Genomic DNA, 27874 nt, shown 5'->3' with positions numbered 1-27874 from the left:
TTTCAGCTTATGTACAGATATGTTAGATTATTTAAAGTACAATATACATAAGGAAATAAACCACACCCAGTCCCATTGATTTCAGGAGCATCTTCTTAAACTTTCCATTGAAATTAGTGCTGATTAAAAGCTAAACTGTTGGGCTGCATAGTACCATTTTTAGCCTACTTTCCAGGAGGCTTATGAGATCACCCAGCATTGTATGTGTGTGTATGTCCCATCAACTTCACAACGCCAGGACCTATATGAACCAAATTGGGTACAGTTGTAGGGACACATAGTGACACCTCAACAGCATAGTTTGTGATGATGTCATCCACCGCATTTCAAGATGGCAGGCACGTGAACCTTTGAGGCGCAAGTGGGCTAACTTTTAGAATGTCTAACTGATTTGAACCAAATTAGGTAAACTTGTAGTGAGTCTCACACAGGGACACTACAATGGCATAGTTTGTGTTGATGTCATCCATCCCAATTCAGGATGGAAGACATGTAAACCTTTGAGGTGCAAGTGGGATAACTTGTAAACCACCTAACCCAGTAGTTCAGCAACATCTGGAGGGCCGCAGGTAGGGGACCCCTGGCCTAACCGATTTGAACCAAATTTGCTCCAGCTTTAGAGGGACATAGGGATGCCCTAATGGCATGGGGTGTGATGATGCCATCCATTCCAAGAGATGGTGGCCATGTGAACATTCAGGCACAAGCGGGCTAATTTGTGGACTGTCTAACCAATTTGAACCAAATTAGGTACAGCTGCAGTGAATGACGCACAGGGACACCCCAGTGGCATAGCCTATGATCATGTCATCCACCTTGATTCAAGATGGTAGACGTGCAAGTGGGCTAACTTATGAACCACCAAACCTATTTGAACCAAATTTGCTACAGCTGTAAGGGCACACGGGGACATCTCAATGGTATAGTTTGTAATGATGTCAACCACCCCTATCCAAGAATGTGGACATGTGAATTCTTGAGGTGCATATGCACTAACCTGAGGACTGTTTAACCTATTTGGATCAAATTTGGTACAGTCATCGTGAGTGACACACAGGGACATGTCAACGGTGTAGTTTGTAATGATGTCATCCATCCCTATCCAAGATGGCAGATACGTGAACATTTGAGGTTCAAGAGATCTACCTTGTGGACCTCAATCATTATAGGTAATGATTATTATTACCTCAAACCTTGTGGACCTCAATCATTATGGGTAACATTATGAGGACTGAAAGGAAATGTGATACTAGGAACGTGCTATCGCCCTCTGGATCAAAGTGCTGAGAGTGACCTGGAGTAGGAGAAACAAATAAGAGAGTGTCAAAGAGAAATGGGGCAGTAATAATAGGTGACTTCAACTACCTACACATAGACTGGGTAAATTCACATTCAGGTAATGACAGAGAGGCCAAAATTCTAGACATGCTAAATAGAACAGTTAGTCACGGAACCAACCAAAGAAATGGATTTAATCCTGAGTGGTGCCTAGGACCTGGTGTGAGACGTCAGAGTTGCAGAATCATAGCAGTGACCATAGTGTGATCCAATTCAGCGTATATATACAAGTGGAGAATTGTCAAGGAAATCCAACACAGATGCGTTGAACTTCAGAAGAGGAAAGTTCTCAAAAATGAGGGGACTGGTAAGAAGGAAGTTGAAAGGGAATGTCAGGAGGGTCAAATCTCTCCAGAAAGCATGGAGCTTATTTAAAACCACAGTACTAGAAGCAAAGTTGGATGGTATACCAAGAAGGAGGAAAGGTACCACCAAGTTCAGGTGGATGCCAGCGTAGCTAACAAGTAGAGTCATGTAGCTATAAAAGGGAAGAAGACTTCCTTCAGAAAATGGAAGTCCTGCGCAAATGAAGAGAACAAGAAGGAACATAAACTCTGGTAAAAGAAATGCAAGGACACAATAAGGGATGTAAAGAGAGGGTTTGAGGAGCATATAGCTAGAAGTGTCAAGGAGAATAACAAAAACTTATTTAAATATATGAGAAGCAGAAAACCTGCCAGGGAGGCGGTTGGACCCTTAGTTGATGAGGCTGTGAAAGAATTAAGGAGGATAAGGAGATTGTAGAGAAGCTGAATGAGTTCTTTGCATATGTCTTCACGGTGTAGGATATTGACCATATACCCTCTCTAGAACTGAGCTTTTCAGCTTTAGTGGCTGAGGAACTGGGCCAATTTGAGGTGACAGGGGAAGATGTTCTAAATTGTCTTGAAAAACTAAAAATTAACCAATTGCCAGGGCCAGATGGCATCCACCCAAGAGTTCTGAAGGTACGCAAATGTAAAATTGCTAATCTCCTAGCAAAAATATATAACTTGTCCCTAAAATTAGGCTGTATACTAGAGGACTAGAAAGTAGCCAATGTGACTCCAATTTCAAAAGGGATCCAGGGGAATCCGGGAAATTACAGGCCTGTTAGTTTAACTTTGGTGCCAGGTAAATTGATGGAAAGCATACTTAAGGACAAAATTGTTAAGCATGTAGAAGAACAGGGCTCGTTGAAGGAGAACCAGCATGGCTTCTGCAAGGGAAAGTCTTGCCTCACTAACCTTTTGGAGTTCTTTGAGAGTGTCAAGAGGCATGTGGATAAAGGTGATCTGGTTAACATAGTATACTTGGACTTCCAAAAAGCTGTTGATAAAGTTCCCCACCAAAGGCTCTTGAGTAAACTTAGCTGTCATGGAATAAGGGGACAGAAGCAGAGGGTAGGAATAAATGGGCAGTTTTCACAATGGAGGTAGGTAGGAAGTGGAGTCCCCCAGGGATCGGTACTGGGACCAGTGCTCTTTAACTTGTTCATAAACAATCTAGAAGTTGGGGTGACTAGTGAGGTGGCCAGATTTGCATATGACATTAAACAATTTAGGTTAGTGAAATCCACAACAGATTGTGAGGAACTCCAAAAACTCTCCAAACTGGGAGAGTGGGTGACAAAATAGCAAATGCTGTTCACTGTAAGCAAATGTAAAGTGATGCCCATTGGGGCAACCCCCCCACTCCAACTTCACATTTATACTGATGGGATCTGAGCTGTCGGTGGCTGACCAGGAGAGAGATCTTGGGGTCATGGTGAACAGCTCATTGAAAGTGTCGTCTCAGTGCGTGGCAGCTGTGAAAAAGGCTAATTCTATGCTAGGAATCATTAGGAAGGGGATTGAAAATAAAAATGCTAATAGTATAATGCCTTAATACAAATCTATGGTACAGCCACATCTGGAGTACTGCGTACAACTTTGGTCACCATATGTTAAGAAGGATGTTATAGAACTGGAAAAGGTGCAGAAGAGGGCAACCAAAATGATCAGGGCCTGGAGACTAGGCTACATTATCTGGGGCTCTTTACCTTGGAAAAGGGTTGACTATGGGGAGACATGATCAAAGTGTATAAAATTATGCATGGAGTGGAGAGTGTGGACAGAGAAATTTTTCTCCCTCTCTCACAACACTAGAACCAGGGGTCACACCATGAAACTGAAGGTCGGGAAATTTAGGACTGACAAGAGAAAGTACTTTTTCATACAGCACATAATTAATCTGTGACATTCTTTGCAATGGGATGTGATGATGGCCAGCTTGGCTGGCTTTAAAAGGGGCTTAGACAGATTTATGGTGGACATGTCTATCAATGGCTACTAGTCTGGTGGCTGTAGGCCATCTCCAGCCTCAGAGGCACGGTCCCTCTCAATACCAGTTGCAGGGGAGCAACAGCAGGAGAGGGGGCATGCATATACCTCTTGTCTGTGGGCTCCCCAGAGGTAACTGGTGGGCCACTGAGTGAAGCAGGATGCTGGACAAGATGGGCCTTGTACCTGATCCAGCAGGGCTGTTCTTATATTCTAATTTGAACCACATTTTGTCCAGTTGTAGAGACAGAGAAAGGTATCTACGATTAGTATGATTAGTTCTTACTAGAACAACTTCTTGTATCTGGAGTTCTGCAGACACTTACACGGGTACTAAGGTGGCAAATGTTAGCATCATTCTCTTCCTACTTTTTGTTAAGTTACTTGTTTGTGTAGTGCCCTTGTATGTGCGAAGTGTTTTGTCACCAGAGTTCCCATCATCATTTCTGTACATGAAGACTATAGCCATGTTCCCTGACACCTGATTTAAATGTTCCTGCCAGATGCCTGTATACAACTGGAGGTGTGCTGTGACTGGCTATGGAGTTAGTTGGGCTATGCTGTAGAACAGTGATTCCCAACCAGATATAATTTATTGTGCCTGGGGATGCTGGGAATTGTAATTCATCAACATCTGGAAGAATCACTGAAACATCTGGGAACCACTGCTGCAGCAAGATGAATTATTGCTCTCTGTCATTAAATTAAACTGATTTTAACTTGCATTGTATCTTTTTTTTTTTTGCTGGCATAATGTTACACTGTCAAGCAGGGCTAGTTGCATTGAAAATTTTGCTGTCTTGCATTGAAAAGACTAAAGTTTAGATGGATTGTGTGCATCTTTATAAAACCTTTTAAACTTATGTTCTAGGGCATATGTATGTCATAACATACTGTAAGACTAATGAGCTATCAAATATGTCATATAGGACAGATCAAGTCTCTTATCTCTTATCTCCGTATACTGCTGAACATGTTCATAGAATATATTCATGATATTCCTGATGATATCTTTGACTAGGTTTTTTATGAACTCTTTTTTAAAAAATCAATTTAAATTTTAAAAAGATGTAAATTTTAAAAAAATCAATGTGAATAAAAAACACTTTTGTTTTAAATTGAATTTTATCTACTTTGATAGAATTTTATCAACTCTGATTAAAAAATGTGCTTCAGATAGAATGCGCCTGTTCACTAATGTCACATAACTCATAAAGGTTGAAATGAGATCATAAGTCCACTTCCTGGGTAACAATTGATATATCTTAATATCCAATTCAAGCACATTTAACATGGCACTTCTGTCTTACACACATGCACACCAACAGCAGGAAAGAAGTTCTAAAGTGCTTTAAATTTCAGAGCACCTGTGAAATTTTTCTTACTCTTACAAATCATTAACTCAAGCCAATATAGAAGAAATGCTATAGAACTAAAAATCAATGTTCACAAATATTTGTACACCACATTTACTGTACAAATCTACATTTACTTCGCATTTTCTCTTGTGTGTGATAAGGCAGACCAGAGATGGCTAACCTTTGTATTCTCAGTGGCCGGTCCATTTTCCAGACAGTAATTGCTACACAAACTGCCTCCTTAATTCAGATGATTTAGTTTCAGAAATACTTTATAGTAATGGAGCACATGTGCTCAGGCCTGCCATCACATACAGATGTGTGTGTGTGTGTGTGTGTGTGTGTGTATGTATAAATAACCTTTACAGTCTGGGATATATCTTTTTCTTGCAACATGAGCATGTGGTTTTTTTTCTATAAGAGTGAAACTGAAGCCAAACTTATTATATTCTCTTGATTAAAATTTAGTAGGGTCACTAGGGGGCAGTTAAGACTACATTGAAAGTTGAATCTGGCTTGTGGGCTGCCAGTTGACTATCTCTGTCTCAAACCATTATAGTTTAATTTATTGTGGTCAATGTAGAAATAAGCAAGACTCATATTTACAACACAATATATGAAAATTAAAATTCCAACAGTGAAATTCATAAATACAGACTGACTCAAAATAACTCCTACCCCATTAAAAAGTCTACCATCTTCATTAGTTCACAAGTTGCTTCCTTGTTTGTGTAGCAACTGAGAGAAGTTTAGCAACAGCTAAAGTCACCCTAGAAACTTTATCCAATAATAGATATTTAGTATACAATTGAGAAGATCTACCTGGTAATGCTGACAATATAGGAGTAATCAATTGCTGGTGAGCCCCAGTGTAGAAGTTGCAGTACAGCAAGAAATGCTCCACTGAGTGCCTTGAGCTATAAGGAACAATTTATTTTCATTTACCACTATATGTTAGTCCATCTAGGATAGTAAAGAACAAGAGGCAGATGAAATGACAAGCTATAATTAGCACTAGCCAGGATTGCTTCCAAACCATAATTTTAAAACCTACTTCAAAACATAGGATTGTATCCTAAGTGCTTTTATTGCAAGTGGAAGTTCTTCTCACAGAATGGGGAGGAATGATGTTCACCTTTTCACTGGTTTCCTTCTTTCTGCTCCTCTCCCACCCCAGGGCTATGTGCCATTTTGTTCTAAAGAGTGCCTCCCCCGCCCCTTGGAACCCAAGCAGATTTTCAGAGGGAAAGAGGGATCAGTAAAAATCTCCCATTATTTTTGCATGAGTGAATCTTCTACTCTCACAATAAGTGCTTAGAATGCAAGCCATTGTTTCGAACCTTAATTTGAAAGCAATCTAACCATTGTTTGCACAGTTCAGATGTAACTTCAAATTATGGTTAGGCAAACCAGGAAAGAGAGAAGGGAATTGCTATGTGAGATCTGGGGAAGCTTCTTCCCATTCTTCAAATAGTAGTTTGGAGGATTGTGACATCTGAAAGAAGCCAGTATGTTTTCCTCCTCGCTGGATTAGACAAACGATAAGGTTACTTGTTGTCTTGCCGGAATCACAGCACTCATAACAAATCTGATGTAATGCAGGGAAATCTCACTTAGCCTTTATGGCTGATAACCGAGAACTGACAGCTATTAAACCAAGCAAGTGACTTGTTTTGTTTCAACAAATATTTGTAGCGTACACAAACATAGAGTGTACTCAAATGACTGGCTTCTTACCATATGCTTAGAAAGTTAAAGGATAATTACGATTCACATACAACCACAAGGAAAAATATTTTTGTAGTTATAGTTTTATGTAATCCATTCTTTCTGCTTTATAAACCACTTTGAGAACTTTATATTGAAAAGCAGCATATAAACAATAATGGTAAATTTCAACACTGACTAGGAAAAGGGGCCATAGCACCATGTTGTAATGGATTTAGGATGCACTTTAAGAACATATTAGTATCTGAAATTCTTATACTTGGGAGAATTGTTTACAATTGTGCTGACATGATCAATTTAGGTTGATTGATGTGCGGGTTTATAATCAAGACAGGGTTGCATTGCTAATGTTTTACTACTGGGACTTTTTATGTTGTGACAAGATTAGATATGTATTTTTTTGCTTAGTTTAAAACTCAAATTTGTTAGGGAAACATACATGATTTGTTTGGATTACTGATTAATTTTTATTTCTTAGATCAGAATTTCGTATCAAAAGTAGACAAATGGGTGGAAGTAATAAAGTTGTAACTTATATCATGATAAAAAACACCACCCACCCATCTTCTCTCATTTGGTATTTTTTATAAACACAACTTCCAGACCAGGTAGCCATGATAGTCTTTTTAAAAAAGGAAAAAAGCATGCACAGGAATAGAGAGAGTGGAAATATTAACATATACACACAGGAATGGAAAGAGAGGGAAACAATAATAAAATGTTCTAAACCGTTTGCATTTATTATGTGTAACAAGGAAGCTACCTTAAACTGAGTCACACCATCTAGTTCATTGTGTGTGTGTGTGTTTCAACAAAAAGTGGACAATTTTATTTAGCAGATTATTACTTGTCCCAAAGAAGCTCACTCTTGAAAGAAACACAAGTGAGACACCAAGAACAACTCACTGAAAGAAACATTTTGCTGGGCTGAATAGAGACAGTTGTTCTCCCACTACTAAATATAAGAGAGCTATTGCTAAGACTCTTGGCACCTCTTAAAGGGGGAGGCATACTCATGTCATCAAAGGCCCTAGCCATTCATTTGGTTTTTCTACAATACTCTGAAAACTTGCAGAAACATTTGTTTTCGCTCTAGTCCAGAATAATGTGTGTGAAGGTGCATTCCAACAATCTGTACCAGGTTTTAAAAGTTATGTCTGTTTTTACCTTTAGTGTATATACAATATTTTGTGCATAACCTTTAAAAAAAAAAGTCTCCAGTGAGAAGGTACATCTCGCGTTTTTGAATGAAATTGGCTATTCTTTAATTCTTTGGCTGCAGGTCCTTTAACTTGTAATATGTCACATAAATCTAACAGAACAATGGAACATCTGCTAAGTGTTTCCAGATTTGTTTTTCTTCCCAATCAAGCAGAGGATCATGGCTTTTTCCAGCAGTTTCTCTCCTGTAGTCACATGCTGCTTGCCCCTAAAGCCAACTTTGGCCTCAATCCAGAAACAATACTCCTGACTTCATTGTCACAGGCCAACTTAAAAAGGATTGTAGCAGAAAACATTGGAAATGTTTTGAAGTGTTAGTTATTCTGTTATGGAATGGAGTACCATTATAGTTCCTTCATTTTTGAACAATAAGAGTTTCTAGGCCACTCTGTGGAAAGTGGTATGATACGAAAAGGGGGTTGCACTGCTTTCAATGCCTGTCAAGATGGATCATGGCTGTGGAAATCACTAACAAACAATGTAAAAATTGTTTTGGTTTAATATTCAAATTTTATTAATCTCAATTCTCAATAGTTTTATTCTGAAATTTATTGAAAATAGTCCTCCATAGTTACTGCCCTCATTTGTGCATCATGTCACAGACTGGGACCCAAATGAAATATTAATCTCTTACTGGCCTAAATCTGATACTAATCCTTTTCATAGCTTTTGTGGAAAATCAATTTCCTCTGCATAGTGTCAATGTTTTTTAAGTCGGTATAGTTTGGAAATGTTCCCAATACATTTTTACAGTGTTAAAAGGCATGCAAATCTATCCCTATGCTTGTATTTTCGATCTGGAGACAAGTGAAATTCCTTATTTATTTTTCTCTGAATATGTGAGAAGAAAATATACAGTATTGTCTTGATTTAGTTGATTAGTATTTTTTTATTTCCTGTAGCATAAAAATGCTGTCCTTTTTAGAGGTAAACGTTGAATGCTATAAAATGTGTGTCTTGAAAGTAGTTTCAAATGGATTTTAAAATTCAAGATCCAAAGTAGAATGTATACTGAATACATCATGGGCCACTGCAGATGAACACAGCCCTGAACACACAATAAAGTTGGGGCCACGTCGCCAACGCACCTGGCCTGACATAATCATCCTCCTCAGGCGTGCCAGTGTGAGATCAGCATGTCCTTTAATCATGTGAGGTGTATGTGTGCATCTTAAGTCTCAAAAATGTTAATGGAACTTACCACTGGAATTTACTGCAGAGTTTTGGAGCACTTATAGGGGGCGAAAAGTCTAGCATCTTTCTCTGAAACTAACAGTTGCTCTGCCCTGGATATCACCTAATGTGATTTTGAGCATCAAGTATGTTATGCAATGATCTAGAATCTGCACTTGCTCCCTAGACTTTCCCATGGACAACTAAACATGCTGGGTCTTGACCCACCAGGCCCTCATGATTTGGCTTAAATCCTCTCTTGACAGGTTTTGATGAAGGAGGATTTTGCCTATGAAAGCTCATATTGCTAAGAAATTAATATCTGAGAGAAGGCCCAAGACTCTTTTTGGTGCAGTCCTTCTATCAGTTATGTTTGGTAAGTCCACTGACATTTCTGGGACTTCTGTATGAGTTTACACATACACTGAATACAAGATAGTGAAAAACATTGGTATTTCATAGTTATGAATTCTTCCTCTGAGTGGACTGAGAAGTAAATAATTCATTTATGTTTCTATTCAGGATTGATTTAGAAATAAATCTGCAGGGCTTGTTCTTTGACAAGTATCCAGTCTGGTTAAAATATCTCATGGAGTCTGTGTGTGTGTGTGTGTGTCTACACACAGACATTTCACACAGCATTCCATGAGATATTTTAACCAGACTGGATACTTGGTCAAAAAACAAGCCCTGAAGAGGGCACTAATCAACCAGAACCTATGTTAATTTATTTAAACATATGCAATTGTAAAAATGCCATTTGCATTTGATATTGAAGTTGAACTTTTAGAGAAACAAGCCTACTCAACAGATTAGTTGGCTATTAAAGACCTATTTTAAAAACTGATATGCCAATAATTTCATTACCTCTGCAAAAGCTTTTGCTAGTATCTTTTTCTTTCTCTATCCTGACTGCTGTCATCACTACACCAAAAGTATGAAAGGTGCACAAACAAACATCCTATTTATCGGTTAGCTGAAAACCATTAGCTGGCCAAAAGAAACACTAAACAGGAACATTGAGTAGGCTGCTTCAACAGTGTTTAGCCCCCCAAAAGAGAGTGGTTTTCCCCCCTCTGGCTTTCCCTTGAACTGCTAATTCTTGCAGCAGTTCTCTGCTTAGCTGTCTTAACCTAGGGCAGTTTGGTTGAATCTTTCTAATTGCACTTTTTGGCTAGCCTATGGTTTCTTCCAAGAATACAAAACTATTTTAGGTTATGTTAGGTACTGAAAGTTCACAACGTGTAGTTTTAGCTAATTAGTCTTGGGATGTTTGAGCATTCAACATGCTCAGATAGCACTACAGAAACTTGTGGAGGGAGACATTTGAAGCTGTAGAGCAGATTCAGATTGTGCTGATGAAAGCTGCCTGATATGGAATGCCATCAGGTCGTAAGCCATTTTCAAACAAAATGGCCCTTTCATTCCATGAACACCTGAGCAGGAGCATACTGGCTATAGCCTCACCACTTGAGTGGCTGTCAAAACCCAGCCATTCCCAAAACGCAACTAGGCTTCTTCAGGCAGGAAGAGGAGGAGGAATATTCCCCCAAGTCTCCTAGTACTGTATCGGGTCCTACAGCCCCTGAACAGTTATAGCTCACTTCTCCTACAGAAGCCCCTTCAGAGAAATCTGAAATCCTAGGAAATCTGGAGTCTTGTTCCATCCCAGGGATATCCCATCCATTGTTCCCAGGAGCAGAGGTGGCACTGAGCTAGGGCCAAGCTCCAACTTCAGTGGTGAAGTGCTTGCCTGGCTGCTCAGGGTTTCTCTCCCAGTGGGCTTACTTGGTAGGAGGGAGAGGCAAGCTCAGACACTTGCCACATATAAGGAAGGGCCTGACTGAGCTCTAGAAAGAGGCAGGGTTCCTAGGTCTTGTGCAAATGCTGCAGGCAGATCCTTGCTGGAGCACCAGATCTATACCCAAAGCTTTTCTAGCTTTTCCAAAGCTTATGCCTTGGTTTCCTGCTTCAGTCCCAAGTGTCTATACCTCTCCTCCTGTTAGAAGAGGTCATGCCCCTCTGAGGTCATTCACACAATCAAAAATGGTGTTCTACCCAGGTTTGGGAGCTGTATGTGCTCCCAATTTTCAGTTGTGTGGAAGCAAGTTAAGAGGAAAACCTAGGTACAAGTGATTGTGTGGGAGAAAGGTAAGAGGAAAACCTGGGTAGAAGTGATTGTGTGGAAGCAAGATAGGAGGAAAAGCTACCCAGGTTATCTTCCTACCTTGCTTCCACACAGTCACTTCTACCCAAATTTTCCTCTTGCCTTGTTTCCACACAAACAGAAATGGGGAGCACACACAGCTCCCAAACCTGGAAAGAACACCGTTTTTGATGGTGTGAATGACCTTCGTCTCTTTACTTCTGCATCCTGTCCCAGCTCCCACTCCAACCTCAACTTCCACACCAGACCCACATAGTCTCCCTCAGGCCTAAGTACAAAAAATGACCGCACCAACCCCCAAACTAATGCCAAATGTGCAGCCACTGGCCAACAGGCACACAATCAGTATTAGAGGCATGTCTCCCTGGCATGCACTCATTCCCCTCTTACATATTTGCTGAATATGGGCACTTTTCTGAATAGGGCTAGAGTTATACACATAACATTGCTCTTTCCCTTATCACTAATTTTACCACTTAGAGGTAAGAAAATGTTTGTCTTTAAAGCATCTGCTTAGAAGATGCCTTGTAATGCATACACCTATGTATTATCATACCAAATTAATCTCCAAATTAATCTGAAATTACTCTTTCCAGCACGATTGGACTAATGCTCTTATATTAAGTTTAGAAGGCACTGTGAGGTGATTGGGAGGGTTTTTTTAAAAAATAAATATGATCTAAGGACATCTCTGGTATGTATTTATTTAGGTGCTTTGATCTTCAGTCCTTGCTGCTTTGGCATGATTGTAATATTAAATGCTTTTATATTGCAGCATTTCAGTGTATTTTAATGACCTTTCCTATTGCAAAAATATTTTGTTCACAAGCTTAGGACAACTTTTGACACATTGCATCAATATGCAAGACTTGTTCAAAAAGGAATACAAGACAAGGAGAAAGGGCTGCAATGTATTGCTCCTGCGTACATAAAAATGTTGATTCTGGCATGAAAAGATGCATCAAGGAAAAAGTATTAAAATCACATATTCTATTAGCACATTCAGGTGGCTGGATGCCTATTACTTCAGAAGTGAAATGAAGCCTTGTAAAAATAAGGTAGTGGCTCTAAATAGTAGACTCCCTTGGTGCATAGAAGTATGTTTGTAAAAAAAAATTTTTTTTAAGGATTTCCACTCCAGACCCCAATTGGGATGGGGCCGTAACTCAGCAGAAGAGTATTTGCTTTGCATGCAGAATGTCCCAGGTTCAATCTCTAGCATCTCCAGATAGGACTGGGAAACTGCTTGAAACCTTGGAGAGCCACTGCCTGCAGTGTAGACAGTACTGAGTTAGATGGACCAATAGTCCAACTCAGTATAAGGCTGCTTTCTGTGATGGTGACTAAGCATATTCAGCGACCTTCAGGAGCTTTAGCATTTCAAAAGTGCCCACTGGCTGTGGGCGGAAAGAAAACTAAATACTGGAGGCAGGGCGGGATTTCACCTGTTTTTGTTCCTAACAGCTGCTTATAATCTGAAGGTGGGCATCAGGGTCAGAGAATTAAAGCATTTGTTTCTCCGTAAAATGTAAACAGTTTTTCAAAGGGTGGCGACAGAAATAATGTTATATATTTCAGTTAAACAATATTTAGCTTATCAGGTTTAGGAAGAGGTTAGCCAAATTTTATTTTCAATAATTTTTTAAAGATCATGTACCAAGACAAATGTTGACTTAGTCATTGTCTAAAGAAACAGTAGATCATAATGTTAAACTGTACTGGTCTGTACCACTTCAGGCTTAAAGTTGGTGGGCTTGCATGTTTGAATTCTTCCAAAGCATGGTAAAATGCCTAGACATGCAAAAGGGACATGTTAAGAAGGCTGCAACCTGTCTCACTGGCTTCTAGTTTTCTTTGTGAAGAGGTTTTTTTTCTAGAATAATGTTCTAACATGTGAATAAAGTATTTGCATTCTGAAGTATACCGTCCAGTTCATAATAAGTGTGAACCCTTCTGCATCATTCTGGAGAGGACACATTTTTCCCTGCACCCATCTAACACTCTGACCCATTGTGTGGAAATGTGGTGTATCCAAAGGCACAAATTAAATATGATTTCATTTGTGTTTATGGGCAGTTCAATAAACAACTCCTTCATGCGCTTCTGTGGTGGCAGGATGGTGTGGTAGATGATGGGAGGGAGGCTTGCATGCTCACTGGCCTTCCCGACACGATGCAGAGGAGCCGGTGTCCAAACCTTAGCCAGTTTTACCAGTTTAACACTTAAGTTATCTTGTCATATAATTTAGATGAATATTTTGTACAGTGTACAGGATACCTTTGGATGTTCATTTTCTCTACTTTCATCTTTAATGTATGTATAATGTGCAAACCATAATGCCAAATTAATCTCTTGGCTAACTCATTAAAGTTAATAGGTGAGTAGAGTAGGATGGGAGAAACAATTTCCAGACTCTGGCTTCTTCAAAATGTCCAAAGGGTCTTTGAGACACAAGCAGGTTTGAAACATTCCTTATTCATGCTAAATTCAATGTCCATTACCATCTGTCACAATTTTAGTTTAGAATGAGGCTCAGTTTCTCAGGTTTTGAATTCCATAGTCAATGCTGTGTAGAATTATTTGAAAAAGACCTTTTGCCTTTTCTCAGATCTGTCTCATCCTAGGGAACCAATCCTTGCATAAAGGCAAAGGAAGGATCCTATATCCCCCCTCCCACCGGACCTCCAGGTTACTTTTAGTTGAGAATGGGGATTCCTTAGGCCTGTCTTGTAGACAGTAACAGTCCACCAATTTCTTCTTTAAACTATTTAGACAGCGCTTTTCATTAATGACAAAAGGCTTTTAAGATGGTTTGTATAGCAAAAATAATAAGATCATTCCCTGATCCAAAGGGGTTCACAATCTTTAAAAAACAAACAAACAAACAAAAACAACCTATAAAGGAGGGACAGCAGCCACTTCCAGAAGCAATGCTGTGCTGGGCTGAACAGGGACAGGTACTATTCTGCTGCTAAAAAAAGAGAGCCACTACTTTAAAAGAGAGCCACCATCACCACTGGCCTCTTTGCCCAATTAGTAGGTTCTACCTACCCTCAAATATAGCCACCTAATGGCACAGCGGGGAAGTAACGCCTAGGGAGCAAGTGATTGCTGGTTTGAATCCCCGTTTCCCAGACTATGGGAAACACCTATATCGGGCAGCAGCAATATAGGAAGATGCTGAAAGGAATAATCTCATACTGCACGGGAGATGGCAGTGGTTAAACCCCTCCTGTATTCTACCAAAAAAACCCACATGGTCGCCAGGAGTCGACACCAACTCGACGGCACAACTTTACTTACCTACCCTTAAATTAATTTGGCAGAGTCTTAAAGTATATTTTTTAAGGTAGCAGCTAAAGTAGATTATTTGGCTGAAGAAGAAAGAAGTTGACCACAGGAATCAAATAGATTTTGTTTTCTGGCTGGGGTTGCCAAGCACCAATGAAATTGTAAAGTTGACTGGTGTGCTGGAACTGGAATCCTGTATTTTTGGACAAAGCATTGTGGACTACTTATCTTAGCAATATTTATATTGGCAATTGCAAAACTAAAAGGAAAGCAACTGCAGCAAAATTTCATTTGTTTTCAAGTTGACTGATTTTAAGGGTTTACCAAATCCCAAGCTCATTTGTTAATGAAGAACTTGCAACAGTGGTGGTGTTTTGTTATATCATCATCAAATTATACCAAGCTATACAATGCAAGACATGCCAGTAAGAAGCACTGCTCTTTACCTGAAAACATCTTCTGAGATAAATTGAAAAACTTTCTCTCTCTCATTTGTTCCCTAAATTCAAAAGCTTTCTCTCTTTTTTATGTGTTCCCTAAAGACAGGACAAGAGCAGCAAGTATCAAAACATGCTTGGGATTGTTATCTATTAGTATCTACAACATTTTATGACATGGTAGACGGCTAGATTTTTTTAATGGTACATTTGAAAATGTTTTAATTCTGTTTCTGTGCCTTACTTTCCAAGGGCTCAGGGTAGCTACAAATCAAGTAACAACATCCATGAAATTTTAATTTGCCCCTCTAGTTGTTGAATGCCAGGTCAAGCAGGAAGGTTTTACAGCTTTTCTGGAGAGTTTTCAAACTCAGAAGTTGGCTTTATAGAGCACAGGTCATCTCTCTTTCTCTCAGTGTTGTTGTTAAAGAAAAGTCAGCAGTCCACATCTTACCAGATGACTCATCACTTCTGTGACTAACTATTCAGCACACCTTCTGTTCCTTATTAGGCTATACTAGGCTAGAAGACCATGGGGGGACTATGACTGAAAGGTGTTCTGTTGAAGAATGATCATGGAGTACTAAGAGAGGCTGGAATCAGGCCTTCTCTTGTGCTGGAACTAGCAGCAGTCAGATGAGAATCTCCTTTTCTCCTCCTGTTAAAAGTTCTTCAAGCTGGCTAGAATCTGGAGCTGTAACTTGAGAAAATGGCCTGTTTTATTCTCAGAATTTTGAAGAGGAAATTGTAAATTATTGAAAAAGCTGAGGAGGAAGAGTTCCCCTTAACTATCCTAGTTGCTATGAGAAGAGAATGAAACATTTCTTATCCTGCTTTTGAGAAAATGTTTTCTTCTTGACAATAGTGAGTGAGAGGAGGAATTTAGATAGCCCAGCATCTGTTCCTTTTTCAAGTTTCCTACAAGTTGCTCCAGTTTGTACCTATCAGATTTTCCTTGCAAGGATTACCAAACCTTCATGCCATTTTCCAGATTACACGCTGCAACATACTTGCAATATATACGCTAAGTGCCCCTCCGTTTTGCCTGTGTTTCCACATCGATGTTGCTGCGTTATCAGCAGGGTGCCGTTCATATTTCCCATGCCTTGATTTGAATTTTAATGATGCATGTTTGACCTATAACATTGTAAATGTGCTGCAGGAAAGTAGCTGTATTTTTCCATTGTAGGGAGCCTTGTCCCACATTTTATTCATTTTAGCTTGTTGCAGTATAGACAGTTCTATGACACACACCCTGCCCCTGCTTGCTTCCTCTGCCCCCTCGCTGCGGGAGAGAAACAAGAAGGAAGAAATCTTGGCTTTCCTCCCCACAGATCCCAAACCTCACACCTCCCTCCTTCTCCGCTTGCTTCCAGTATAACCAGGCTGGGAGTCTTCTGGCAATATGGAGAGCTGGGACCTCTGCTTTGAAATCACCACCCCCATTATAGCTGTGGGCAGTTACCAAGGGAGGGAATGAAAAAGGGAACGCAGCGTGGGGGGAGAGGAGAAGCAGATCCTTTCATTCTCCCCAGCCACAAAGTTCTCTTCTCCCCCCACCCCACTTTTGTCCCTCCCACACGTCTGAAAGAGCACATTTTAGGGAAAACAAACAAGGGATTATTTAATTATCTTATGTGCACTCACAAGCCACATGAAGCACTCTTGCTCTCAAGTAGTCCCATTGACCGCCACAGGCATTCTGGAAGCTGTGGTTTGCAGCTTACACGCCTCATGCACCCCACAGAGATCCCCCCCCCTTTACATGTGTTTGGTTCTTTACTCCTTGATGCGCAGTTCAGGGGACTCCGCCAAGAAGGGCTTCATTGCCAAGGCACCCTCCGCTGGCGCTTCTCTGTCCAGTAGGAAGCCTGCTTGGTTGCCAGCCTGCCTCCTTACCTGAAGAAGACAGAGATAGATCAACAAGGATTTGGGTATGTGCAGGGGCGCACCTAGGTGATTTTGGAGCCTGGACCTAAAGGAGGCCCCCCCCACAAGTTAAGCATCATCACCTAGAGCCTCTGGAGCCCCTCCTGCTGCATTGAACATCATCATCATCATTATCACCACACACACACACACACACACACACACACCGTGATGCATGCATTATTTTTAATGTAAGAATCCTGCCATCCCAACCTGTGAGCATCTCCCAAACTATTTCTAATTGTGGTGGAGTTGGGGTTGGGGAGACAGGGAAGGGAAAATGAAAATCGATAAAGAACTTAAAAGAAAGAGATAAAGAGGAAGGAAGGAAGGACCTTGCAAAAATGGATCAGATTATTTTATTCCCCAAAACATTGTTGAGGACTGAGACATCCCCCCCCCCCAACATCTATTTCTATTTGTTATTTGATGGAGAAGGGCTTTGGCTTGAACAGAAGCAAGGAATGAGTACAAGCCACTGCCACCCCCACACAAACACACCCAGAAAACAGTTTGTAACAGTTGAAGCAAGCAACAGATCCCTCTTTGAGACCCATCACACTCTCTCTCACCCCTGCCACTCCAAGACAGTTTGATTTTAATTGTTAATTTGTTTTAAATTGTTTTTATCATGTTGTGAACCGCCCTGAGTCGTATCGGAAGGGCGGTATATAAATCTAATAAATAAAATAATAAAATAAAAGACCCCAACCCCCATTATAATAGGGGAACTCAGTACTGCACCACCCATACCCTAGTTCTTCCCTCTGATCTCTTGATATGCAGGGAGTATTGTCTGCAGTTGCACTCTGCACATGCTCAAGAGCACTTCCATAGATTCTTGCTCCATAAATTTCAAGGCTGGGCGCTGGCACTGAAACCACATGTTCAGGGACTCTTCACGGATCCCATGGCTGAACCAGTTCTGTTGCCCAAACTGGTGATCCAGTGCTGCACTTGCACAAAGGGTGCAATTGGATGTAACCCAAGTGCCAGATAGCATTAGCACCCACTAGCCACTGCTGCTGCTCTCTCATCCCTCGCTGTTAGCACATGCGGCATTTCTACTGCCTTCACATGGTTGGCTGCACGGCACACCAGGAAGGCAGGCAGAGATATTAGGCTAGGAGAGGTGGGGCTGGGGCACGCGCACTGCCAGCTCTTGCCTTGAAGGGCCGTGCCCAGCCCTAAGCAGCAGAATCTCCACTGCCGAGTCCGCCCACGCTGAGGCCCCTCAGGCCCGTGCTGTGCACATGACCGGTGGGCACTGCAGAGATATTTTGGAGGCCCCTGCCCCCTCCCGTAGCAAAGCACATGGCTGCATGCTGGGGCTGGTAGCACGGTGTCCTTCCCTCCCCTCCCCCATGGTGGTGGTGGCGGCGCACGGTGACAGAATTCAGAGTGATGCTCAGGCCTGCTATTTGGCCCGGTGTCACTTTCCAACTGCGAGGCACGCCTGCGCAGTTAAGAGACTTAACTGCGCGGGCACGCCTTGCAGTTGGAAAGTGACATCGGGCCAAATAGCAGGCCCGAGTGTCGCTCTGATTTCTGTCACCATGCACCGCCACCGTGGGGGAGGGTAGGGAAGGACACCCGCACCCCCGCAGCCATCTCCTCGGCCTCACAATGGCTGGAATTTGGGGGGGGCGGTTTAAGCAGCAGAGAGAGGAAGAGGAAATAGCCCCGGGGGCCAGGAAAAAAGGCCTCATGGGCCGCATGCGACCCCCGGGCCATATGTTGTGCAGGCCTGATATAGACAGTCCTGCCTTGAAAACACATTGCAATGGGTGGAAAATATGAATGGTCACCAGCCTACAATGAAGCATGAATAACACTTTATTCTCAGTTTTAAACTGTTGCACGATTCCATCACACTTTGCAATGCTTTACCTCTTGCAAATCTCGTAGTCCAGAAAACACCCTGGCGATGGCAAAAGGAGGTGGGATGTGTGAAGACATACTATGTGTGGCTGTATCTGAAGTGGGAAAATGTGAATCAGAAGAAGGAGGGGTTGTAGTAGGAAATTGCTTCTGGAATGGAATATTAATTCTTCTCTGTTTTATGTAGCAACCTTTGGGGATGCAGAATGTTGGGCAGTTGTCTGCACCAGCTTTTAGCTAAGGTGAAATAAAACTAATATATATCACTTTTTCTTCAATAGTGTATAACCTTCACAATTTATACAGTTGTTTTAAAAGGAATGCATGAAACATTTTTTTTAACAATGTGGTCTTTATTCTGTTGTCTCCCCCCCCTCCCCCAGATCACAGAATTGTGCGGTGCTAAACGTGTTGGTTATTTTGGTCGTACCCAGTTTTTTGTTGCTCTGAAGTTAATTGCGGCTGCGCAGTCTGGTCTCCCAGTACGAATAGAGAACATTCAGAACGGTAACTTAACTGATTTTTAATTTCTGGAAATGTATTGTATTCAGTTTGTTTGGATGTTCCCCTGTACCAGGGATTTTTGAACCCAGATAATGTTGGACTACATTTTCTATCATTCCAAGCTACATGGCCAAATGCTGGGGGGGGGGGGGGGGCGGCAGCGATGGAACATCATTTGGGGACCCAAGGTTGGGAACCCATCCTCAAACAAAGCATCCCGTTCACAAAGAAAACTAATGTCAGGAAGCAGGGTTCTGGCCTAGCCTTTCCCCTAGTATCTATTTTTGCATGTGCAGGGATTTTTGTATGGAAGAGAATTCAGTTGCAAGTGGTACATCCCAGACATAGTTTCACCATCTTGTTGAGAACTAGGTTGTAAATGCCAGAGCAGGATGTGACCTGCTGTGCTGTGTAGCAAGCCTCTCTTCACAAAAAGACTTTGGGATATCTGCAAATACAGGTTGAACATCCCTTATCCGGAATGCTCCAAAATCCGGACACCATGCCAGCGGCGTTAGGAGCAGCAGTAAGTGGTGGCTGCAGGTGTTCTTGCTATTTACGTGTAGTGCTACGGCTTCTTGGACTGAGGAGCACGCTGGCGGGCCCTTCGACATGTTTCTGCCTTCTGCTCTCTCCTCTGCCGCCTGCTACCACTGAGAATGAGAGGTTTATTATTCACTCTATGCAGTCCGCACGGAGACCTCAATGCGCAGGCGCTGCCACCGCTATTACCACCCCTGGTTACCCAAAGCATGATGGGGTTTGTAGTCCCGGTGATGGCGGAAAATCCCCCTTTTCTTTTACTGGGCTGCCGGCCCCTGAAATTACAACTTTCCAAAATCCAGAAAAGTCCGAAATCCAGAACACTTCTGGTCCCAAGCAGTCGGAATAAGCGATACTCAACCTGTAGTTACAAGAGTTGTTTAAAAATATACAGATCTCCTCTTGAGAACCTGCTACCTAAGTTCATCTCCCCCCACCCCACAACTTCCAGGTAAATCCATTTTCCTTCAGCCTCCTCATACACATGGTTACCTGCCCTTTGTTTTTTATCACACGTTCAGGTTGTCCCCATATTTGTCCCTAACCAAGACTTGCTTCAGTCTCTCTCTCTCTTAAGCAGGGCAAATATTTTACCTCATGCAAGTTGACAGAGTTCCTTGAGCTGGCCCTACTTAACAGATTCCTCCTCGCCAAACTATTTTGCTTTCCAGCTACAAACTTGGCTGCCTTACACAGAGGTGCACCTAGGCAATTTTGGAGCCTGAACCTAAAAGCCTTTGGAGGCTCCCCATTGCAATTTAAGCGTCATCTCTCTCTACACACACACACACACACACACACACACACACACACACAGTATTTTTAATGTGGGTTCTTGAGGGCACAAACAGCAACTGAACTCACAAGAATGTAATAATATAAAACCGATACATTTATGCAAATATGCATTAGCAGAAACATTTCAACACGCAACTTGGCATATTCCCCTCCCACGTATTTCCACCACCACCACCCCGCCATCTCTAAAGCATCCAATGCAGGTCATAATCACACTCGGCCACCCGGTGCAGCATGGGCCAGTGGCGTGACATGGTAATCACAGCACCCAGGACAGACTAAAGAGGATTTGGAGGCCCCCAGGCAGTGTGGAATTCCTGAACATTGCCCTCGAAGTCCAGGGGTAAGAGTGCCTCTGTCCTTACACTTACTGCATCTCTTAGGAAGAGTTGCCCCTTAGCCTGTGACAAAGGATCTATCGCCATATCTTTCCATTTTCCAACTGCAAAATAAAACGTTACACAGAAGATTTACAAAAAACTAACAATAGGCATGACTGAGTAAAAAGTGACATAACCTAGAGATGTACATATCAGGCGGTATAAAAATATGACAAATAACTTTTAACATCTCTCTGCTTCCAGACGAAAGTTTAAAAAATCTGTCTTGTTTTATTCAACAGACAGTTTCACTTCCAGTTATGAAACTTTCATAAATCAAACATTTTTCATCTGATTTCTCTGAAATTTGGACAATTTGTACCCCACACCAAAAAGATCTTCTAATGATATTTGTCTTTTTTGTCAAAGGCCATACTTGCTTACTTATTCTTTCACTATATTTTCCCCATTGTTGCCCCGCTGATTCTGCTTTATGTCTTGATGCAGCCAGGATAAAATATCTGAATGTTGCATCCGGGGGAAACACATAGGAGTCTGTCATCTTCTTAAACTTTTTCTGATGTTTGGTATTTTCAAATTTCATAGGATTTGGTTTGGTTTTCAAGTGGCAACTGGTCACCACAGAATGTGATAGGGCTCCAGGTTCTGCTGTTTACTCATACTTGTGGCCCAGATGTGACTGTAGTCCCCGTCTTTATTACAAAGAGACAGTGAGCCCTTTCTCACAATCAGGGACCCGGACAGGAGGGTGTGCAGGGAGGAAGGCTACAGAAGCTTACCTCGCCCACTGACAACCAGTTCCCAGTTGCTGGGCATATGCATCACACACCCAGAAAATCTGCTCCTGCCCTAGACAGTGTGGGGTTTCGGGGGCCGGGACACATATTCCCAGCCCTAGGAAACCCCACAATGCACCCCACAAGTGCATGGTGCATTGTGGGTATCCCCCCAGCGATGGACGGGTGCCTCTCAGTGACTCAGCACTGGCTAAAAGAACCTGGTGCTGACATACGGTCAGTTAAACAGGGTTAAGGAGCACTCGTTTAACCTCATTTTACAGCTGGCCTTCATAACCAGTCTGCCACCAAGGTACTGCCAGGAGCTTCACGGCTCCTGGCAGTTCTCAACAGGCAGCCAAGCCCGGACTTGGCTGCTTTAACCCTGCCTTGTCTGTTCATGAGAACAGCCTTAGGTACAACTAGGAAACTGACTGTAAGTAGTGTATTATTATTTGCATGTATGTATTATGTATTCAACAGAGATTCTATCCCTGGTTTTTTGAGTGATTTTGGTCTGATCTTTTTTATTGTGGTGTTTGGTGCGTCTTGGGAAGACATTCATTACTGCTTTCTGGAAGTTACGTAAAGGGTAGCTTTGTGGGTATGGCTGAAATGATTCTCCTCTGAATTCTTTAGTTGGCAGGAGGGCTTGGGACCCCCTGCAAATTCGGATCCCATCAGCATATACTTGAAGTTGGGGTTTTTTTTGTCCCAATGTACATCACTTTACACTTGCTAACATTGAACCGCATTTGCCATTTTGTCGCCCACTCCCCCAGTTTGGAGAGATCCTTTTGGAGCTGCCCACAGCCCGTTTCGGATTTCACTACCCGGAAGAGTTTGGTATCATCTGCAAATTTGGCCACCTCGCTGCTTACCCCTGCTTCTAGATCATTTATGAATAAATTAAAAAGCACCGGTTCCAGTACAGATCCCTGGGGGACCCCACTTCTTACTTCCCTCCATTGTGAAAACTCACCATTTATACCTACGCTCTGTTTCCTGTCTTTCGACCAGTTAGCAATCCACACATGTACTTGTCCCCTTATCCCATGACCGCTAAGTTTCTTCAGGAGTCTTTGATAAGGAACTTTGTCAAAAGCTTTTTGGAAGTCCAGGTAGACTATGTCAACTGGATCACCTTGATCCACACACTCGTTGACACTCTCAAAGAAGTCCAAAAGGTTGGTGGGGCAAGATTTACCTTTGCAGAAGCCATGCTGGCTCACTCCCAGCAGGGCCTGTTCTTCTAAGTGCTTTACAATTTTATCCTTGAGGATGCTTTCCATCAATTTGCCTGGAACGGACGTTAGGCTAACCGGCCTGTAATTTCCCGGACCACCCCAGGATCCCTTTTTGAAAATCGGTGCTACATTTGCTACTCTCCAGTCCTCTGGTACAGAGCCTGATTGCAGGGATAAGTTAAATATTTTAGCAAGGAGGTCGGCAATTTCACATTTGAGTTCTTTGAGGACTCTTGGATGGATGCCATCCGGCCCTGGTGATTTGTTAGCTTTCAGTTTTTCCAGACAGTTTAGAACATCATCCCTTGTCACTTCTATCTGACTCAGCTCTCTAGCCTCCATCCCTAAAACGCCTGGTTTAGGAACAGGTATATGCTCAGTATCCTCTGCTGTGAAGACAGATGCAAAGAACTCATTCAGCTTCTCTGCAACCTCCATATCCTCCTTAATAATCCCTTTCACTCCCTCATTGTCTAATGGTCCAACTGCCTCCCTGGCAGGTTTCCTGCTTCTGATGTACTTAAAGAAGTTTTTGTTATTCCCCTTGATACTTTTGGCTAAATGTTCCTCAAACTCTCTTTTTGCCTCCCTTATTGTCACCTTGCATTTCTGTTGCCAGAGTTTGTGTTCCTTTGTGTTCTCTTCGTTTGGACAGGCCTTCCAATTTCGGAAGGAAGTCTTCTTCCCTTTTATGGCTTCCTTGACGGTACCGTTAGCCATGCTGGCATCCTCCTGGACTTAGTGGAACCTTTCTTCCTTTTGGGTATACAATCTAACTGGGCTTCTAGTATTGTGGTTTTGAGTAAACTCCATGCACTCTGAAGTGACTCTCCTGATTTTCCCCCTCAGCTTCCTTTTCACCATACTCCTCATTTTGGAGAAGTTTCCTCTTCTGAAATTCAAAATGTCTGTGTTAGACATCCTTGGTGATTCTCTCCCCGCATGTATGCTGAATTTGATGGCACTGTGGTCACTGTTCCCTAAAGGGTCGATGACACTGACGTCACTTACCAGGTCCTGGGTGTCACTCAGAATTAGATCCAAGGTCGCCTTCTCTCTGGTTGGTTCCATGACCAACTGTTCTAGGGCACAGTCATTTAGCGTATCTAGAAATTTGACCTTTGTCCTGACTTGAATGTGAATTTACCCAGTCTATGTGTGGGTCATTGAAATCACCCATAATTACAGCCTTGCTTCTCCTTGATGCCTCCCTGATTTCCTCCTGCAACTCCCAGTCACTGTCGGCATTATGATCCGGAGGGCGATAGCACGTCCCCAGTAGCACGTTCCTTTTCCGGCCTTGTATAGTCACCCACAGGGTTTCTGTGGAGGACTCCAGTCCACCTAGGTTTTCTAGCTTGTTAGGTTCTATCCCTTCTTTAACATACAGTGCTACCCCTCCTCCAAGGCGCCCCTCCCTGTCCTTTCTATAGAGTTTCTATCCAGGGATAACAGTGTCCCTCTGGTTCTCACTGTTCCACCATGTTTCTGTTATGCCCACTATATCTATTCTTGCGTTAGCAACCAAGCACTCCAGCTCACCCATCTTGGCTCGGAGGCTTCTTGCATTGGCATATAAGCACCTATATGCTGAATCTCTCCCCTGATGTATGCTATTCTTTTGACTCTTTGACCTGCTGGCACAGGCTCCCGTCTGCTCTTTATGCGGTTCTGCTCTGTCCCCTTCTGTTTTATCTGAATTCTTTGCAGCCTCACACTTTAAAGGATGGCTTTTGCCAAACGGGATACTGCCCAGTTCCCATCGGCTGTTCCCCAGGTGTCATTTTAAAAGCTGCTCTGCAACCTTTTTGATTTTAAGCACCAGCAGTCTGGTTCCATCTTGGTTCAAGTGCAGCCCGTCCCTTTTGTACAGGCCTTGCTTGCCCCAAAATGTGTCCCAGTGCCTAACAAATCTAAAGCCCTCCTCCCGGCACCAACGTCTCATCCATGCATTGAAACTCCTCAGCTCTGCCTGTCTCACTGTACCTGCGTGTGGAACAGGTAGCATTTCTGAGAATGCTACCTTGGGGGTCCGGGATTTCAAAATGCTACCTATCAGCCTAAATTTGGCTTCCAGGACCTCCCGACTGCATTTCCCCACATCGTTGGTGCCGATGTGCACCACGACAGCTGTCTCCTCCCCAGCACTGCCTTGGAACCGGTCTAGACGCTGCGTAATGTCCGCAACCTTTGCACCAGGCAGGCAAGTCACCGTGCGGTCAACACGCAGGTCACAAACCCATCTCTCTATCCATCTAATGATCGAATCACCAACTACAAGGAGGCCCCCACCCCCCAGAGGAGTATCCCCTGTGCGAGAGGATATGGGCTCATCATCCACGGAAGGGGTCCCTTCTAAAGGAGCATTTCCCTCTTCCTTAGACCGATGTCCTCCTTGCCCAAGACCTTTATTCTCCCTGACAGCAGAGGAGCTACCAGCCCTGGAGTGGGATGCCTCTATCACATCCCTGAAGGTCTCGTCCACATGCCTCTCTGTCTCTCTGAGCTTCTCCAGATCCGCCACCTTGGTCTCGAGGGAACGGATTTGTTCCCTGAAAGCCGGGAGCTCCTTGCACCGAGTACACACCCATGACTTCTGCCCATGGGGCAAATAGTCATACATGTGGCACTCTGTGCTATACACTGGGAAGTGCCCCTTCCCCTGCTGACCTTCTATCATCATACTGTTTTGGTTGGCTATTTACAGTATTTAGGGAACTTATTGTCCGTTTATTAGGTAGTTTATAAGGATAGGTCTCAGCTGTAATGGTCAACTATTTAACTGTCCAAACAGCCTTTCCCAAGAATATGAGGGAAACGAGGGAGGGATATGTACTTACGTTCTGTTCTCCACCAGCCTCCTTGTGATCGCAGGGGCTTGTTCCAGGCTCCCCCGCACACTTCCCGCTAAACTCCTGCAAAACTCCTACATCCTGTTCGCTATGCTCTGTTCGCTATGCTCTGTTCGCTATGCTCTGTTCGCTATGCTCTCGGGCCTTCGCCTCGTATGTAGAGTAGCCTTCCAACTGTCACACACTCTTGCTTAATAGTAGTTACGCCCCAGCTCCCATTTATTTATTTATTTACACTTTATATCCCGCCCTTCCTCCAAGGAGCCCAGAGCAGTGTATTACATACTTAAGTTTCTTCTCACAACAACCCTGTGAAGTAGGTTAGTCTGAGAGAGAAGTGATTGGCCCAAAGACACCCAGCAAGTCTCATGGCTGAATGGGGATTTGAACTCTGGTCTTCCAGGTCCTAGTCCAGCACTCTAACCACTACACCACGCTGGCTGCATTCATACGCAACCAGGGTGGACCCTGCTTAGCTAAGGGGACAAAGCGTGCTTGCTACCACAAGACCAGCTCTCCCTGCTGCAGCCCACAGAGCCTTTTGTTCGATTCAGATAAACATGTCCTGAATTTAACTGCTGAAAGTAAAAAAATATATATATTTTACAGTAATCAGGACTTACACCGTATTACATTTCACCATTCTAAATCATGTGGAAGTATTCTCTCCATTTTAATAGCGCTGTGAGTCAGTCAGTGAGACCCAGGATAATCTTTTATATAGTACAATTGTAGATATTACTTAAATTTCATTTAATGCTGATTGAAGGCTTGGATTCACTCTTTTCTTTTTCTTTTTAAAGCATAGTTTTGCCCTGGGCAAAGAGGTAAAACTGTGGTGATTCTCTTTATTTAGCAGGGGGAGAGTAACTGGCCCTATCCACCCCCAGCACAGTACTTCCAGTGACTGTTGCTGGTGTGTGTCTTATGTTTCTTTTTAGAATGTGAGCCCTCTGGGGACAGAGAGCCATCTTATTTGTTTTATTTCTCTTTGTAAACCGCCCTGAGCCATTTTTGGAAGGGTGGTATAGAAATTGAATTAATAATAATAATAATAGTAGTAGTAGTAGTAGTAGTAGTAGTAGTAGTAGTTAATATTGTGATGTTTAACCAGATTCTCTTTTGTCTCTATTTTGGTTGTTTAAGAATTGCCCTTGCCTCGATTTATGGCACTGAAAATTGATGCTGAAATGAGGTACAGTCATCCATCAGAGCCACATGGAGCTAAATTTCAGATTCCACATGCAACTGTAGAAAAAAATTGCTTCAGAAGATTGGATGAAGGAGAGAAACAGGTAAGTTCCTTTGCAGGCTTGAAATTTTGTAATTTAATTATCACTAGATTTTCATTGCCAAGCAAAATGGGGAAAGTGGCTGTTTCCCCTAGCCACTGTCTTGGTAGCTTTGAAAACTCAGGTTTGTAATCAAGAGGTGCTCCTGGTCCCTGTCTTGAACCTGGCTAGTGATTGATTGTGGCCAAGAGAACCTTTTGTCCAGCATAGGTTGTGCACCAGCTGCATCTGTTCCTGGAAAAGCAGATGTAGCCATGATGACACTGTTACATCCTGACCAGACTACTGCAAAACTCTGTGTATAAGCTACACAGAACAATTGAAAAAGTGTTTTGAAGCTTCAGTCTGTAACGATATACAATGCTGCAGCCAGGATGTTGACCAGAGCCAACTTTTATTTATTCAATTCCAGTTTATATACTACCCTTCCTAATGTGGCTCAGGGTGTTTTGGGAGCATGTGACTCCATAGTTACAACAGCTCCACTGGCTTGAGATCTGTTTCAGGTCCAATTCAAAGGGCTGATGATGAGTTTTTAAAACCTTAATGGCTTGGGTCCAGAGTTCCTAGAGGCCTGCTTTCTCACATATGAGCCTGCCTGTTTGCTAAGATGTTCTGTAGATAGTCCCCTTCACAGCCTACTATCATCATCATTCATTCATTCCTCATATTTTTATACTGCCTGATATGTATATATC

The 27874-nt window shown here is 42.5% G+C and overlaps 1 protein-coding gene across 3 annotated transcripts in view; it reads left to right on the top strand.

Moving 5' to 3' along the window:
* Positions 1–27874, top strand: part of REPS2 (RALBP1 associated Eps domain containing 2) — a 134882-nt gene that overhangs the window by 9917 nt on the left and 97091 nt on the right. For all 3 annotated transcript variants that reach the window (XM_053308777.1, XM_053308774.1, XM_053308775.1), the window contains exons 2-3: positions 19207–19330; positions 27031–27179. In XM_053308777.1, the coding sequence (XP_053164752.1) occupies positions 19207–19330; positions 27031–27179 (273 nt within the window). The remainder of the gene's footprint in view (positions 1–19206; positions 19331–27030; positions 27180–27874) is intronic.

This window comes from Hemicordylus capensis, chromosome 3, assembly GCF_027244095.1.
Source record: "Hemicordylus capensis ecotype Gifberg chromosome 3, rHemCap1.1.pri, whole genome shotgun sequence".
Lineage (NCBI taxonomy): Eukaryota > Metazoa > Chordata > Lepidosauria > Squamata > Cordylidae > Hemicordylus > Hemicordylus capensis.
This window is presented reverse-complemented; position numbering and strand designations above follow the sequence as displayed.